The sequence below is a fragment of the Harmonia axyridis genome, chromosome X, assembly GCF_914767665.1.
Source record: "Harmonia axyridis chromosome X, icHarAxyr1.1, whole genome shotgun sequence".
Lineage (NCBI taxonomy): Eukaryota > Metazoa > Arthropoda > Insecta > Coleoptera > Coccinellidae > Harmonia > Harmonia axyridis.
Window position 1 is genome coordinate 1,107,093 of NC_059508.1, and position 15,887 is coordinate 1,122,979.

The 15,887-nt window shown below is 33.3% G+C and overlaps 1 protein-coding gene across 3 annotated transcripts in view; it reads left to right on the forward strand.

Moving 5' to 3' along the window:
- The window catches only part of LOC123685920 (zinc finger protein basonuclin-2-like), a 240,957-nt gene that overhangs the window by 20,559 nt on the left and 204,511 nt on the right, over positions 1–15,887 (forward strand). For 2 of the 3 annotated variants that reach the window (XM_045625786.1, XM_045625788.1), the window contains exon 1: positions 568–812. The exons of the other annotated variant lie outside the window; for it this stretch is intronic. In XM_045625786.1, the coding sequence (XP_045481742.1) occupies positions 777–812 (36 nt within the window). In that variant the 5' untranslated portion in view covers positions 568–776. Of the gene's footprint in view, positions 1–567; positions 813–15,887 lie in introns of those variants that run through there. 3 annotated transcript variants of the gene reach the window in all.

The window sequence follows — 15,887 nt, forward strand, 5'->3', positions numbered from 1 at the left end:
TTAAAAAAAATGACGGTGACGTCATTACTCGAAAGTAATTCACCCTATATATTAGATTATCATTTTAAAATACGGTAAATTAAAATAAAATCGACGTGTTTCAGGATTATTTCTAAGAATGGTCTGTTTAGCTAAAAATGAATTTGTTCCATACTTTACAGACACAGTGTAGGTTCAGCTCAAAAAACCTCGTCACCAAAACTGCTATTCCCTTGTGAATGATCGAATCCTGAATTTTTTCATGAGTTTAAATGAATGAATAAACGAGTTTTGGTAACTAGATGACGATGAGGGTTGTCGCCATGTCGTCGCCCAGATACGAGTACGTTATTTCTCGATGCGACACCGTCGTAATCGTTAAACGTTCTGAAGATAAGCGGTATGGAATCGATAAAACACCTATAGTTCCTTAGGCGCTGATCATTTTCATGTAGAACGATTACGAGGAATTTTATTAGCAGATAATCTTGTTGAATAATTTCGTTTTTTGCCGCAGCACTTCGGTTATAATCGAACGCAGGCAGAGGGGAGATCCACACTCTACTTTAGTTCTTGCTGCCTGAACGACCGCAACTGGAATAGATCCGACTACGGACGAACAATACAGCTCACTGTTCAACAATTTTACGTTCTTTTACATGTGCTTTTAATAAATGAGTGCTAACACCGATGGAGTTAACCCAATCTTTCCGGACGTGTCGTGTTTTGTTTGACATTTGACAGTTTTGATCTGACCCGCCATGTGACTTAACCATTGGAGGATCTAGAACGGTAGAATGAACGGTACCAATATTTTCGGCGGTTTCATGAATGTGAGTCTTCAATTTCAATCGATTTAGTTTGATTTAATTATCGAAACGACCTTGTCCTGTCAATGACGAGTTTCGATTTTCTTTATACATTCGTGAATACATCGTGAAAATTATGGTATCCTTTCGGAAGTTTGAATGTTGAATACTGAATATTTTGTTCCTTATAAACAATTCTCAAAAGTGGAGGTTATCATAAAGTATGAATCAAAAAATAACCTCGAGGTGATATTCTTCTTTTCTATCTTCCATGAATATTATCCAGTGAGAGTGAGATTAGCAAGTTGAAGATTATTTTACTTATGTTATTCCATAAATGAGGAGAACGATGGCTCTATTGTAGATGTCTATCTAGTTATAATACTCCAAGGTACTTGATCATTGCGAGGGAGCAGTTATATCTGTAAATATCGCAAGTCATAAAAACAAAACTTCAAACAGTTTTATTGAAAACGTCTTAAAAATGCATTACTTTTATTTCGACTCGAATTTGAATGTTCAATATACTAGATATCCGAAGAAATTTTAAATTGACTCCGAAGATATTTTCATTCTACAAAAAAATTAAGGAAATTTCAAGTAGGTCTTGAAATCGAATTAATAAAATGCAACATAATATTCATCTAGAATAAAAAAAACTGTAATACTTGTGTTCCAATCTTTCGATTCTTTGTTTTCTTGCATGAGAAAATAATGGTACTAGTTCAGTACTCAAAGAAGAAAATATGGATTTCATGTCGATTGTATTTGTCATTGGAAAATGAGGTAGACAGAGATTTTGAGTTCTGTATTAGACCTAACATTCCTCAGTGCTATAACTTAGAATCCCTATGATTTTTTACAATTTCATGAATGATGTCACCGAAATTATAGAGATTTCGATTAAATTGAGGATTATCTGACTAACTAAAATATGGATTTCATGTCGATTGTATTTGTCATTGGAAAATGAGGTAGACAGAGAGATTTTAAGTACTTCGAGTTCTGTATTAAACCTTACTTTGAATCCTTATGATTCTTCTCAAATTCATAAATGATGTCACCGAAATTATAGAGATTTCGATTAAATTGAGGTTCTCTACAAATCGAAACAACTCTTATCAAACTATCTGACTAACTAAAATATGGACTTCATGTCGATTGTATTTGTCATTGGAAAATGAGGTAGACACAGAGATTTTAGGTACTTCGAGTTCTGTATTACACCTGGAATTCCTCAGTGCTCTAACTTTGAATCCCTATGATTCTTTTCAATTTCATAAATGATGGAAATGATAGAGATTTCGATTAAATTGAGGTTCTCCACAAATCGAAACAACTCTTATCAAATTAAACGCTTTTGTTCGTGAATACTTCTATTAAGCAGATAACATTTTCTTCGATGACAATTGCGTAGTCTCAACGTCGACTGTTGTCAATCTCACTGCAGTAGTTAGGATTTTTTCAAATTCTTGGCGTGTCAAACAAAATTGATCCCTCACTAAAAACCGGGCCCCATTATTCGATTCGTTCAATAAACTATATTAAAACAATTTAAATTCCTTGTAATAAGTGCTCAGACACTATAATAATCTGCAAATACTCAATCGGGTCGATTTTTTTATTTCTTGTTTTTTTTTGAACTTCAGAGCATACATCCGAGTCACCTGTAATAAACAACGTTGAATTATCTATATAAATTATATAGTCCGTTAACGATTTAGTTGTCATTTAATAGAGACTTGCGTGTAAAATAAGAGACGAGCACCAGCAATTACTAGACTTTCGCTTTGCGAAAACAGGGACGGTATCTGCTATCCTATGCCGATCAAGCACAAACTCAACACGCCATTCAGATCCTTTATAATCCTACTCCACGAACGAGCAAATCTTTTTAGCTGTGAAGAGAGCTTCCGATGGTTACAACAGTTTCACACGTTACATGAGCACAGAACGGAATTTTCTGAAAATTGAGGAAATCATTGACCTGAGGTCACCAGATTTTGAGTACTCGTTCAATCATGCGTCAACCTAACCCTTTGACGTCACTAATATAACTCTTAACTTTCGGTCGTATCTGTTATCAATAGTTTTTTTCGATTCTTTTCTTGAATTTTCTATGGTTTTGTTTGGATCCGCTATCAGCACGAAATTCGACAAGGAGCTAAAAATGAATATTTTATGTTATATACATGCAGAATCTCCAGCCGATATTAACTGTTTTCTCGGAAATATTGGGTATTTATTCTCCAATAATCTTGGTGAAGGTTCTATTGTTTTGATGATATGATGAGTGTGAAAATTGCACTAGGCTTAAAATTGTATAACAACACCCAAAATCGCAACACTCTAGGTACTGTGGTCATGGAAATATTGGTGATTTCTTTTCGATATTCTTTTTTTCCGTAACAACGAGCAAATAGAAAGTCTTGATGTCAAATCAGTACTTTTCACAAATTTTTGAATCTTATCGTAAGACGAAACTCTGCGCAAGGCTTCATTGTTTTACATACATATATTGAACTGTTTTAGCCGTTAATATTTGGTAGTTGATCATGATTAAAACAAGTTTTTATTACTACTAAATTTTACTACCAATTATTACCATTTTTAATTGTTTTACAACAAACCACATAGTTTAAGATCGATCGAATAGGTATAACTAGATTTAATGGGAAAAACAAAATTTCAGATGTGTATAACTGTGAAATCATTGGACGGATTATAACCTCTAATTTCGAGTCTCTAGGTATCTTACTTCAAAAATTGTCAAGTTTACAGTTGTACAGACGGCACCAGAGAATACTAAACATTGTTACCACATGAGCTATTTCTTTTATTTATGATTTCTTACGGGCCTGACCTAATGAGAGGCCTATAAACACTGCTAGATGCTCGTTTCAACCCTTTTGCCAATAAACTTCGAAATAAAATTACGTAGTCTTGTTGTAATTGGCAAACCATAAAACCTTCATCAATAGCAGCATTTTGCAATCGTCAGCTAATTTTATGACTTATTCGAAGACATTAAAATATCGTGATTAGCAGCTTAGAGTCGATTATCCTAGCATGGGAAGAATATTCCTCATCTTTTATTGATAATTATTGCTGATTGATTCATTTGAGTATAGAAAAAAATGTTGCAAATTTCGTGTTTCAAGGACTCAACATCAATCTTTCACTTTTATCTTTTTTGCGGAATTATGACTTTACAACTAATGTCTAAGGTGGAAAACCTCTTCAAGGTCATTTGAATTTCCCCACCATTCAATCTCTGATTTGTTTTAACATCGTGTGATATCTGCCGTGACTTCTTTTCAAAAAACTGTTATTCGAATTAATCTTCCGATTCCCTAAACAAAAAAAGCACTGATTTGAATTCCAAAGCCAATTTAGAATACGCTTCTGTTATAATTACTAACTAGTTACTAGAGGTACCTACGAGATTTCCAAATGATATAAAATTCATTAGTAGCTAAATTACCTAGTCTAATGAATAAATTTCTTCCTCACGTAGCAAACGAATAATTTGACGCTAAAACTAATACGCCACTGTAGCTCATCTTGAAAGTAGGAAGCTTTGACAATATTTTATGAGTTCTCATAAATCTCTTAGACCGTAACATGAATTATAAAATTCGTTTTAAACCTTGATGGCTTATAAAAAGTCACAGTTATTCGTTAAATTTATCTGCTCCAAACATTCATTAATTTCTTAGACTGGAAACTTGTACAGAACTCGAGTAAGTTGTTAGACTAGCATCATGTGTGAGTTCAATCAGTAATAAATTGTAGGACACCAGAGTTTCAGTTTTTACTTCTTTCTTCAGATGTTTGTAAATCATTTACCAATAACAGCTTTTATTTTGGTTTTTAAAAAATATGTATATTGCAAGAGAAATCAATAGATGTTTATTTCATTGTGAAAAGGAAGGTTAACGATGGAAAACGATATCAGCCAAATGGCTGCACCGGCTGTATAACACGACCAGGAAGGTTCTCTTGCAAAATTGCAATTTTTCCGTTGCTTGTGTGACACCCGTAGCGCCGTCTTGTTGAAAATGAACAACATCAACAATAATATCTTCAAATTGCGGCCATAAAAATCATTAATTATAGCTCTTTAGCAATCCATTCACCGTAACAGTTGCACCAGCCTCATTTTCGAATAAGTGAGGTCCCATCAGCCCACCAGCCCTAAAATCGCACCGTTAAATATGGGGGGCTTTTCAACAATCATTCCTAGATTTTCCGCGTCCCAAATAGCTAAATTCTGCTCGAAGCGTTCGAAGTCAAAATAGACCTCCTCACTGAAGATGATTTTTCGATGAGAAGCTGGGTCATTTTGAGGCATTTCAGGGGCCCAATGATCGAAGATACGACTGCCGCCTTGAGTTTTTGTGTTAACTGAATTTCAAAAGCCTTTAGACCTATAAGACTTTATGCAAAATCACGTGGTGAGAAACAACCTGGATTGGGTGCACCTACGATGACGTCAATTTGAAGTAAACACGTGTGCCATTTGCATTCTCGTTTCTAAGTACTTTGTTGAAAACTTCGGCATTTTCTTCAATTAAATGTGCTAGTAATGTTAAGAATATAAACAAACTATTCCCTATAGAGGATCCTTGGAAATTTGGGGCATTCAAATAGATTCCTTAGTAAAACTGTAATGATTCCAAATAATCTACTTGAAGAAATACACTGGATTAAGTAAACTTCCAAGTGACGTCACTGTCGTGTGTGTATTGAAAAATAGGTGGAATGGCCTATTAGACGCATCGTTCTGAGAGGTGGTTCAATTGAAGAAACAAGTCTGACATAAAGTGAGGTAAAATGAGATGAGAACTTGACTGATTTGTCAAGCCTCAAGCTGTTAGATTGATTCCTGCTTCAGCTGATGACGTCAATTTGAAATAAGCACGTGTGCCGTTTGCATTCTTGTTTCTTAGTACTTTGTTGAGAATTTCGGCATTTTTTTTAAATGAAATGTGCTAGTTATTTTGAAAATCTACACAAACTATTTTCTATAGAGAATCATGGAAAATTTGGGGCATTTAAATAGATTGCTTAGTAAAACTGTAATTATTCCAAATAATCTACTTAAAGTAATACACTGGATTAAGTTTACTTCCAAGTGACGTCACTGTCGTGTGTGTATTGAAAAATAGGTGCAATGGCCTGTTAGACGCATCGTTCTGAGTGGTGGTTTAATTGAAGAAACAAGTCTGACATAAAGTGAGGTAAAATGAGATGAGAACTTGACTGATTTGTCAAGCCTCAAGCTGTTAGATTGATTCCTGCTTCAGCTGATGACGTCAATTTGAAGTAAGCACGTGTGCCGTTTGCATTCTTGTTTCTTAGTACTTTGTTGAGAATTTCGCCATTTTTTTAAAATGAAATGTGCTAGTTATTTTAAGAATCTACACAAACTATTCTCTATAGAGAATCATGTAAAATTTGAGGCATTTAAATAGATTGCTTAGTAAAACTGTAATGATTCCAAATAATCTATTTAAAGAAATACACTGGATTAAGTATACTTCCAAGTGACGTCACTGTCGTGTGTGTATTGAAAAATAGGTGGAATGGCCTATAAGACGCATCGTTCTGAGTGGTGGTTTAATTGAAGAAACAAGTCTGACATAAAGTGAGGTAAAATGAGATGAGAACTTGACTGATTTGTCAAGCCTCAAGCTGTTAGATTTATTCCTCGGTTCAGCTGATGAATCTGTTCCATGGGATAGAAAAAGTTCCGAAGAAGTACAATAAATAACAGGGCTGAGAAAGGGACGTGCTATAATCGCCAATTTCAACGCTTATAAATTTAAGTGAATTAGCATTAAACGTGCCTAAATAGAGGTTGATTAAACATTGTCCGTAAATAAATCATCAGTGTAAGTTATATTAAAATGCTGGTTTAATATATGCAGATGGCAATGCTTGACTTGCCTGATATTATGTCGGTAGGCTAACCGCAGGCGTTCTTCAAAAATCAACAAGTGAACATGCTTTACTGATTATTCCATAATTCTGATACGGTACACTAGGTACGTTTTTTCTGTCTGCTTTTTGCACTTATCACTGGTGAGGATACGAGTTCTTTTATATTATATTAATTGGATGATTGCACATGTTGCTTTCGGTTTGACAGAAACGCGGCAAATATTTTTTTTGCCTTATCATATTCGAAATTACACTTCGTTAGGAGCATAAATTACTTTTTTAATAGGAAAATTGTTTTTGCGCGTTTGTTTCAGGTTAAAATCGGCTATAATTTTGCCCAAATGCCTGTTATTTCTCATTGATGAAGAAACGAGGTCAAAATCAATTCTGTCCGTTCGTATACAAGATAACTTTTAAAGTGAATGTTTTAGAGATCAAATTTTGTTTATCGGAAAATTGTGCAAAATGTCGATGTATCATTGAATCTTATATCCCCTAGTTTAAACCTCGAGGGGGGCTTAAAAAACTTTCAGTTTTTTTCGTAGTTTGTGAATATTTGAGATAAAACACAATTCATTCGAATCTATAAGATTTTTCACAACAACTTGTACGCATATCTGTAATGTGAGAAAAAGATGATTGATAACAAAGTTTGAAGCAAATTATTCAAAATAAATTTTTATTACCTATTCGATTGTTCTCATCTCACGTCATACTGGGTTTTCCTAAAATGGAGTTACGAAATGAGAGATTCCTTGGATAATTTTGAAAATAAATATTTCTTGTATAGCCGTACTGTTTAGTGATGCTTATATCAGATTATCGAATCTTTATTGATCTTCGCTACAGAATCGGTAAATAAGTACCAAAACTTATAATTAATTTATTCATCATAACTAACTGACTGGATCTTTATACTAATTTGCGTTTTCCTGAGGATTACTAGGGAGCTGTTTGAATTTTTTTCGAAATCGATAGCAGATACGACTTAACTACAACAAACCAAAAAGTGTAGTACTAGATCAGAGTTTCTTTTCACATTTCTCTAAAGTACCAGTGCTTCACCAAAAAATAGTTCTGGAAGAATGAAGCGGGTACCCTTCCAGAACAAATATCACCCTGTAGATTTGCATACAAAATAAGCATATCACAAGATGAAAACTTCGAATTGGAATATCTATGCCAATTCAAGTTGAATATCTTGTGCTATGAGAAACAAAACTCGAACTTCAACACCGATATCTCAAAAACTAAGCGTTCGCGGACTCATATTATAGGACTTTTTTCTCTAAATGATCCGAGAAAACTGTTATTATCATTTGTAACATTGTTCAGATATAATCAATTCAAAACTGCCATCCACACAAATAAATTGCATTTTGAATGAAATACAATAAATTGTATAACACAGCCCAAACAATTTTTCGATGCGAATTACTCAGTTCAGTTTTTTGATAACTACAGTATTGAAATTTTGTGACGAGAATTATACAAAAAACTGAAAACAAGGGGTAAGTGTATACCGATGAGGAATGCAAAAATCACAGATGCAAATTAAGGGTGACGCCGACAAAGCGGTTAGATAAAGGAAAATAATAAACCTTGGACATGGATGTGTTCGTAGTGCAATAAAAGTACTTATCTTGAAACAATAATAAACTCATAAACCGTAAAAGGGTCCGATTTTCAACTGCCGTGTCGATTTCAGAGGAAAGTAAAATGATTATTGGTTCATTTTATGGAAAAATTTTCGTTTTTCGTCTTTTCGAGAACTTTGAAATTTTATATTTTTGAAATCTTGGGGGGGGGGAGGGTAATTACCTCCAGTACTCCCCTATTTCTACGCCCTTGCTTTTAATTTTATGAAATTATAATGAGTAGCTGATCGCGAATTGAAAAGGGATGTAATGCTTATTGGTGGTTTTTCAAAGGGGTATTTTCCAATAAACGATGAAAGTTCTCCAAGTGATTTGGGTTCGTAATCGACATGAGCTCTAAAACACGAAATCAGTAGGAAGAAGCATTCAATTAGGTAGGAAAAGTGCGTGCTGAAAAGTCGTATACTGAGGACACATATCGAACTGACGAGGAAACAAACATTCGTTTGATTAGTTATAGGTTTCAGTTGTATAATGCAATCTTTCACGCTAGTCATGTTAAGGACAAAGGAGTTGTCTATCACTAGGCCAACACGCCACCATCGTAAGTCTGCCAGATCCGTAACAAGGGTGAAAAACACCCCTAATCTACCTTACCTTACCTTACCCTCGACTACAAATTTCTTAGGTATATTATTTTTACCATATATCACAAAATATCCCAACTCATCAAGAAAAATGAGAAATTCCTGAATTCACAATATGGTATGAGAAATATTCACTATTCACTGACGTCATGGATTTGATGATATACAGAGTGATTCGCCGGGATGGCCTATTAGACATTTATGGAAAACTAATCATAATTTTGCGCTGAAAATTTGCATATTGTGTTTTGGGACAATGATCTTTCTCCCTAAAATATTTTTAGATCTCTACAACTTCCGGTTATACCGGGAACAGACTTTTTCTTGCCTATTTCAAATGGCACACTCAGTATATTATTGCATCATTAGATAGCTTTTTTGATGACAATTTCGGCAATATGACATACCTTTGGTAAAAACTAATGGTTCATGAGTTAATGGGATTCTAATAAAAAAAAAGATGGCGATAAATGACTCACATTTTTTGAATATTTTGGCAGAAAACGCTTTTTTCAAAAAAATTTTTTCGTTTTCGATTTTGCAAATACGTAGTATAGAAGGACTGTTTGCGTTTTGGACCAAACATGTACAGGGAGTACATAAGAAGATCATGAATTTGTAGAACTCACATTCATCAAAACTCAAGATTTTCAAGTTAGAACATATATTTTTTATTATTTCAGTCAATTCTACTTACAAAAATAGTGTGGCAATAGGTAAACCCTATAACTAAAATGAATACTTATTGAGGAAGAACCTTAAATGAGGAAAAGCCGCAATTCCTCACTGTGTGGAGTCGTCTGTGACTTCCGAAAAACACAACAAGAAACTAACATTCGTTATGACTCAAATTCGATGTTTCCATAACTAAATTATAATTTCCTGAATTATAATTAATTTTTCGTTGGAATTGTTGACAATTCCATAAACCATACAATTTCCAATTACGAACTCATTACAATTCTTCAAATGTCAAATTTAGTCATGGAAACGACGAATTTTAGTTTCTTTCTGTGTTTTCCGGAAGTCACAGACTACTCCACACAGTTATAAATTGCAGTTTGCCTCATTTAAAGTTCTTCATCGATAACTCTTAAAATATTCGTTTTAGGTATAAGGTTTGCTTAAGTAACCCCCACTAATTTTGTACGTAAAATCGACTGAAATAATAAAAAATATTGGTTTTAACCTGAAAACCTTGTGTTTTGATGAATTCGAGTTGTTCAAGTTGTTCATGATCTTCTTAAAAACACCTTGTACATTTTTGGTCTTATGATATTACGTATATGCAGAATCGAAAAAGAAACAAAATTTTCCGAAAAGAGCTTTTTCTGTCGAAATATTAAAAAAAATGAGTCTTTATCGCCACCATTTTTTTATAAGAATCCCATTAACTCATGAACCGTTGAGTTTTCACCTAAGGTATGGTATATTGCCGAAATTGTCATCAAAAAAGCTATCTAATGATGCAATAATATACTGGGTATGCCATTTGAAATGTGGAACTAGTAGTCTGTTTTCGGCATAACCGGAAGCTGTAGAGATCTGAAAATATTTTTTGGAGAAATATCATTGTCTCAAATCCTAATAAGCAAATTTTCAGCTGAAAATTGTGATTTGTTTTCGATAAACGTCTAATAGGCCATCCCGGTGAGTTACCTATTATTTATTTATTTAATGAAATAAACGGGTTATACCTACCGTTTTAAACAATAATAACAAATAACACGAATAACAGTGTGCAACACAATGAAATGTACAAGATTTACAAATTTCACTATTATGATGAGGTGATAAAACATGGAACCGGATGGGGCTAACTCATAATGACGTCAATTTGCAGTGAGCACGTACATTATTCAGATATTTATTTCTTGCGTTTAGTGTTTCGCTCCGAACTTCGTATGCTAGTAATTTTTGACAGACTGAATAGACTTATTTTTGAGTTTTGAGAGAAATTCAATACTCGTTCAAATTTATGCGAATTGATACATCTTTTTTCTAGAAGGTTCGAAACATCTTTCAAAAAAACTATTCCTTTGTTCCAGTCTTTCAAAATGAATTGTTAGATTCGATATATCAACAAACCAAGAAGCACCAATAAACTGATCGAGCTTGATGAAGATTCCTAATTTGCATTCGTCAATATTACAAACCAGGAGGTCGAGTAACTTCCAAATGTCAGAAAACTTGCCTCGAACCCTTAAATAATTGAGCACTGCTTCTTGAGTTTCCAAGAATTCACGAAATGAATTCGTTGCTAAGGAATGATTGTCTTGTCAACATATCACACCGTATGTTGGTTCCCCTTTCTTAATTACAGCGCAGTCGCATGTAACCTGATGAGCTTGAGGCTTGCTGAAATTGTCACGAAACATATAGATGCTAATTTCTTGCTGGACATGTGTCGATATTGTAGCCGAGTACTAGGAACAATGAAATTATGCCCTTTCCGACTGCGGTTTAACAGCTTCGTGCTCGATTGTCATATGTTTTCTAGTCCTTGTTACTGCCAGCCAACCCTCTTGCTACAATTATCGACATTATATAAACAGCCTGATCGCCCTTGGCTTAAAAAATCGTGAAAAGGGCTATATTATCAGGACGAGGGCAGATGTTCGATTCCCCAGTTGTTCAACTTAAGAAACTTCTTATACCGATAGACCCTTTATATTTTAGATTCATGGTTAGGTTAGGTTACGTGAAAAGTTACACAGAATAGTCATAATGATAGGTTTTCATATTTAGTTGTAAACATTGAATCGATGAATACTTGTTGAAAGGTTATTTCATATTTTTTATATTTGTGTTTGTGTTTATATGAATTTTAAAATTATTTAAGTATAAAATCATCAATTTTGACAGATAGAAGAAACAATTTTATAACTTGCTTGGTAAGAATGCTACTTTTGAGAGCAATGTTAGTTGAAACATTCTTAGTATCTCATCGATGACACTAATGCACAAATTTCAGTTTATGAATTCCTTGAAGTAACACATTACCTAAAAAGTTTCGAGCCTTATCATTGAAACACATTTTTTATTGAAGATTCGTCAGGGTAGTCGATTTCAAGAGTGATACATATATTCCAACGCTCCTTATACTTTTCAATACCTCTTCTGTAGAAAGATTTGATTTTGCTTTCGAAAAAGGCTTCAACCTTGGAAATTACTTCTTCATAGAGCCAAATTTGTTTTCTTGATTGTTGACGATAGAACAGTCTCAGGAGGGATTACCACCACGTGGTTATTCGCGTATCATTCAAACTTCATCTTCCTTTTTTTTCGAAGCAAATAAGTAGAGGTCAGCACTGTACGACGACTTTCACGAAATTCACCTCTTTTTTAATGATCTTTGGTAGGTTTTTTTGCACGAATATTCTAAAAATATATCAGTGCATTGTACAAAGTATATATCATCATTTTTTTGCGATTAACGAAAAGTTACCAATTTTATTTTTTATTTTTCATTCGCAAATTGAAAATATTTACTTTCTTCCATGTAGATTATTGTTCAAGGAAATTATGTGAAAACCACATAAAAATCGGTGATTTGTAAGAAGAAATATCTCTAATTTCGCAAAGCCATTGCTTTGCTTCCACAGTTATTTTTACCATCAAAAACAGTATTTTCTCAATACACGAAACTCGTTTATCCATTTTTGAAACAACAAGTGGAACGTCAATTAACCTTCAATTATTTATTATTAAATTTTTTATTTATTCGTTTTCTTCAGCACATATGGATATTCCAAATAGATGGAAGTCGCCCCACCCCTGAAAGGAAATATTTTATTATTGAAAGTATACAGCTTTTTTATATTTTATAATATATTCTTTTTATTCACTTGTCATCTTTGAATTTTCAAGTACAGAAATTTAATCATATTATACAAATAAATTATCATATGTTTGCAATTAATATATGAACTATTTTTTTTTAAAGAAAAGATCTCGACCCTGACTAAACTTGAATTTGTACAGGTGGAGGCTTTTCTCAATGTTTTCTGGTTCATATTATCATGAAGAAAATAATATTTCTTGATTAATGAATAAGAATATATCATAAGATATATGATCTATAAGACTCCTGTTTTTAGCATTCATTATAAACCAAAAATATTTGATAAAGAATTACAGAAATAAAAATGTCGCTGAATCCTTCGTATGTTTCATAGTTCCAAATTTTCAGCAAATAACTCGTGTAGATAGTCATGATATCGCCTTTAACGTGGCTCCTAAGTATATTTTTTAATGATTTAGTCTGAGCATAAACGGTAACAATAAATCTGTATCGAAGTAATTCATATTTGGTCAAAATACAAGATGGGTTAGGAGACCGAAATCGAATAACAATATCTTATCGGTCCAGGTATAAAAGAAAAGGCCAACCGACGGACTTGTTTGAGTTCAGCTAATAATTCATCATCCGCCTTTACTTATTATACAATATGGCTCGCACCTGGTAATTCCACGATTGGAGTCCTTTTGTACAGGGTTGTACTGCACTCACCACCGTCCAGAAAAAATGAGTAGTTCGGAATTTTACCCAAACATCAGTTTATATCGATCCTTGTTATTCAGTGGAGTAAAACATTAAGTGGAACAAGTAGAACATACAGTGAGCGCCAAATACAAATTTGAGTGGCGTTAAAAAAATCAACAAATCAAGGGCGTAGAAATTGTGGGGGGGTACTACGGGTAATTACCCCTTCCAATATTTTCGAAATATAAAATTTCAGAAATCTCGCAGAGACGAAGAACGAAAATTTCTCCAAAAAATGAACCAATAATAATCATTTGACTTTCCTTTGAAATCGACTTGTCATTAAAAAATCGAACCCCTTTACGGTTTATGAGTTTATTATCTCTTTCAAATTGAGAGTACTTTTATTGCACTACGAGCTCGTCTTTGTCCGAGGTTTGTTTTGAATTGACTATATCTACAGGGTGTTCCTGAATTGGAGATACAAACGAAAATGACAGACTTCTCTCATCATTTCAAGAAAAAAGTCCTATAACATGAGTCCGCAAACGCTTTGTTTTCGAGATACAGATGTTAAAGCTCAAGTTTTTCTCTAATAGCACCTTCCCTTCACAAGATATTGAACTTGAATTGACATAGATATTCCCATTTGAAGTTTTCATCATGTGATATCCCAATTTTGAATGCAAATCTACAGGGTGAATTTTTTCAGGAAGGGTGCGCGCTTCTTTTCTACATTATTTTTTTTTTGTGAACCATTGGTAGTGTAGAAAAATTTTAAAAGAAACTCTGATTCAGTATTACACTTTTTGGTTTGTTGTAGTTTTGTCGTATCTGCAATCGATTTCGAGAAAAAAATTCAAACAGCTCTCTGTAGTAATTCTCAGGAAAATCCCAATTATTATAAAGATCCAGTTAGTAAGCTGTGATAAATGAATCAATTATTAGTTTTGGTACTTATTTACCAACTCTCTAGCGAAGATTAATAAAGATTCGATGAACTGGTCAAGATTCACAAAAAAGTAGGACTACAAGAACCACCCTGTATCTCGAAAACACAGCGTTGCGGGCTCATGTTTATGGGCCATTCTATTTTTAAAATTATCCGAGGAATCTCTCATTTTCCTCCGTAACTCCAATTCAGAATCACTCAGTATAATATAATAATCGAATTGGTAATAAAAAAAAAATATTTCGAGCAGTTTGGTTCAAACTTCGTTATCAAACCTTTTTCTCACATTATAGATATGAGTAGACAATGTCGTCAAAATATTTTTTTTTGATTACCCCCACAAGAAAATAAAGATCTACGCCCTTGTAACAAATTTAATTAACACAGAAATAGTTGGCAACGTGGCGTCAGTGAGAAGTATAAACAATACAATATAGAACAGTATTTGTTTTCATTATTGATTTATTCTCTTTATGTGAATATTTTTCCAATGTGAGTAATAAATTTACATTATAATTTCTATTTCATTATAAATATAACTTTGATTCATTATATTTAATAACTAATTTTTTATGAGGGTGTCAGTAAATATTTGTATACCTACTGCGAATAGCCTGTTGTGCGTTATTGAATTAAACTTAAATTCTATTTTGTTTATATTGAGTTTTTAAATATCAGTAATAGAATTCTTTGAGTTTTGGTGTGTGATGACTTCAATCAAGCACTACCATCAAGCACTGACTTTAATAAAACAACTTAACAATTTCTAAACGTTGTTGAAAAATGGATGTTTACATAAACTTCAAACCTATTGAACATAAATGACATTAAAACATATAACATATAATATACAGTATTGCCATATATCACAATTTATTTGAATCATATAATTCCTATTGAAAAACCCTTCATCATCAATTGTTGAGTGTGGTATACCAGAAGAATTATTTCTTGGTCAGTCCTCGTACAGATCATGCCATTCTCATATCTTGCCTTGCATTATTGGAATTATCTTTTATATCATCCGACCGTCACTGCACTTTACGTTTAGCCGTATAGATTCCGCTGAAAGTAATAAATTCCAATTAAAAAATAAGATCGCAGGTATCAATTAGTATGTGTTGTCGTGTGAATATTTTATCTTCGAATGCATGAAAGCAGCTTATAATCCATTACCTGTAGTGCGGAGAATATCATTACCCGAGTGCAATGCTTAGTTTTATTCAATTTCCGGTGAACAAGCAAATTAATAGAAAGCACAGCTGTCGCTCAAGATCAACTTTTGAGTGTGACGATCTACGGAGAACTGTAAACGAAATTAGTAATGCCATGTTTGCACTTTTTTACCTTACCATTGGCTTTCATCCCATCCGGAAGTAACATCAGCAATATTTCAGATTCGTCATTTTGGCAATTAAACATTTCGAATTTGTTCAACAATATTATCTGATATCCAAAACCAAAAAAAGG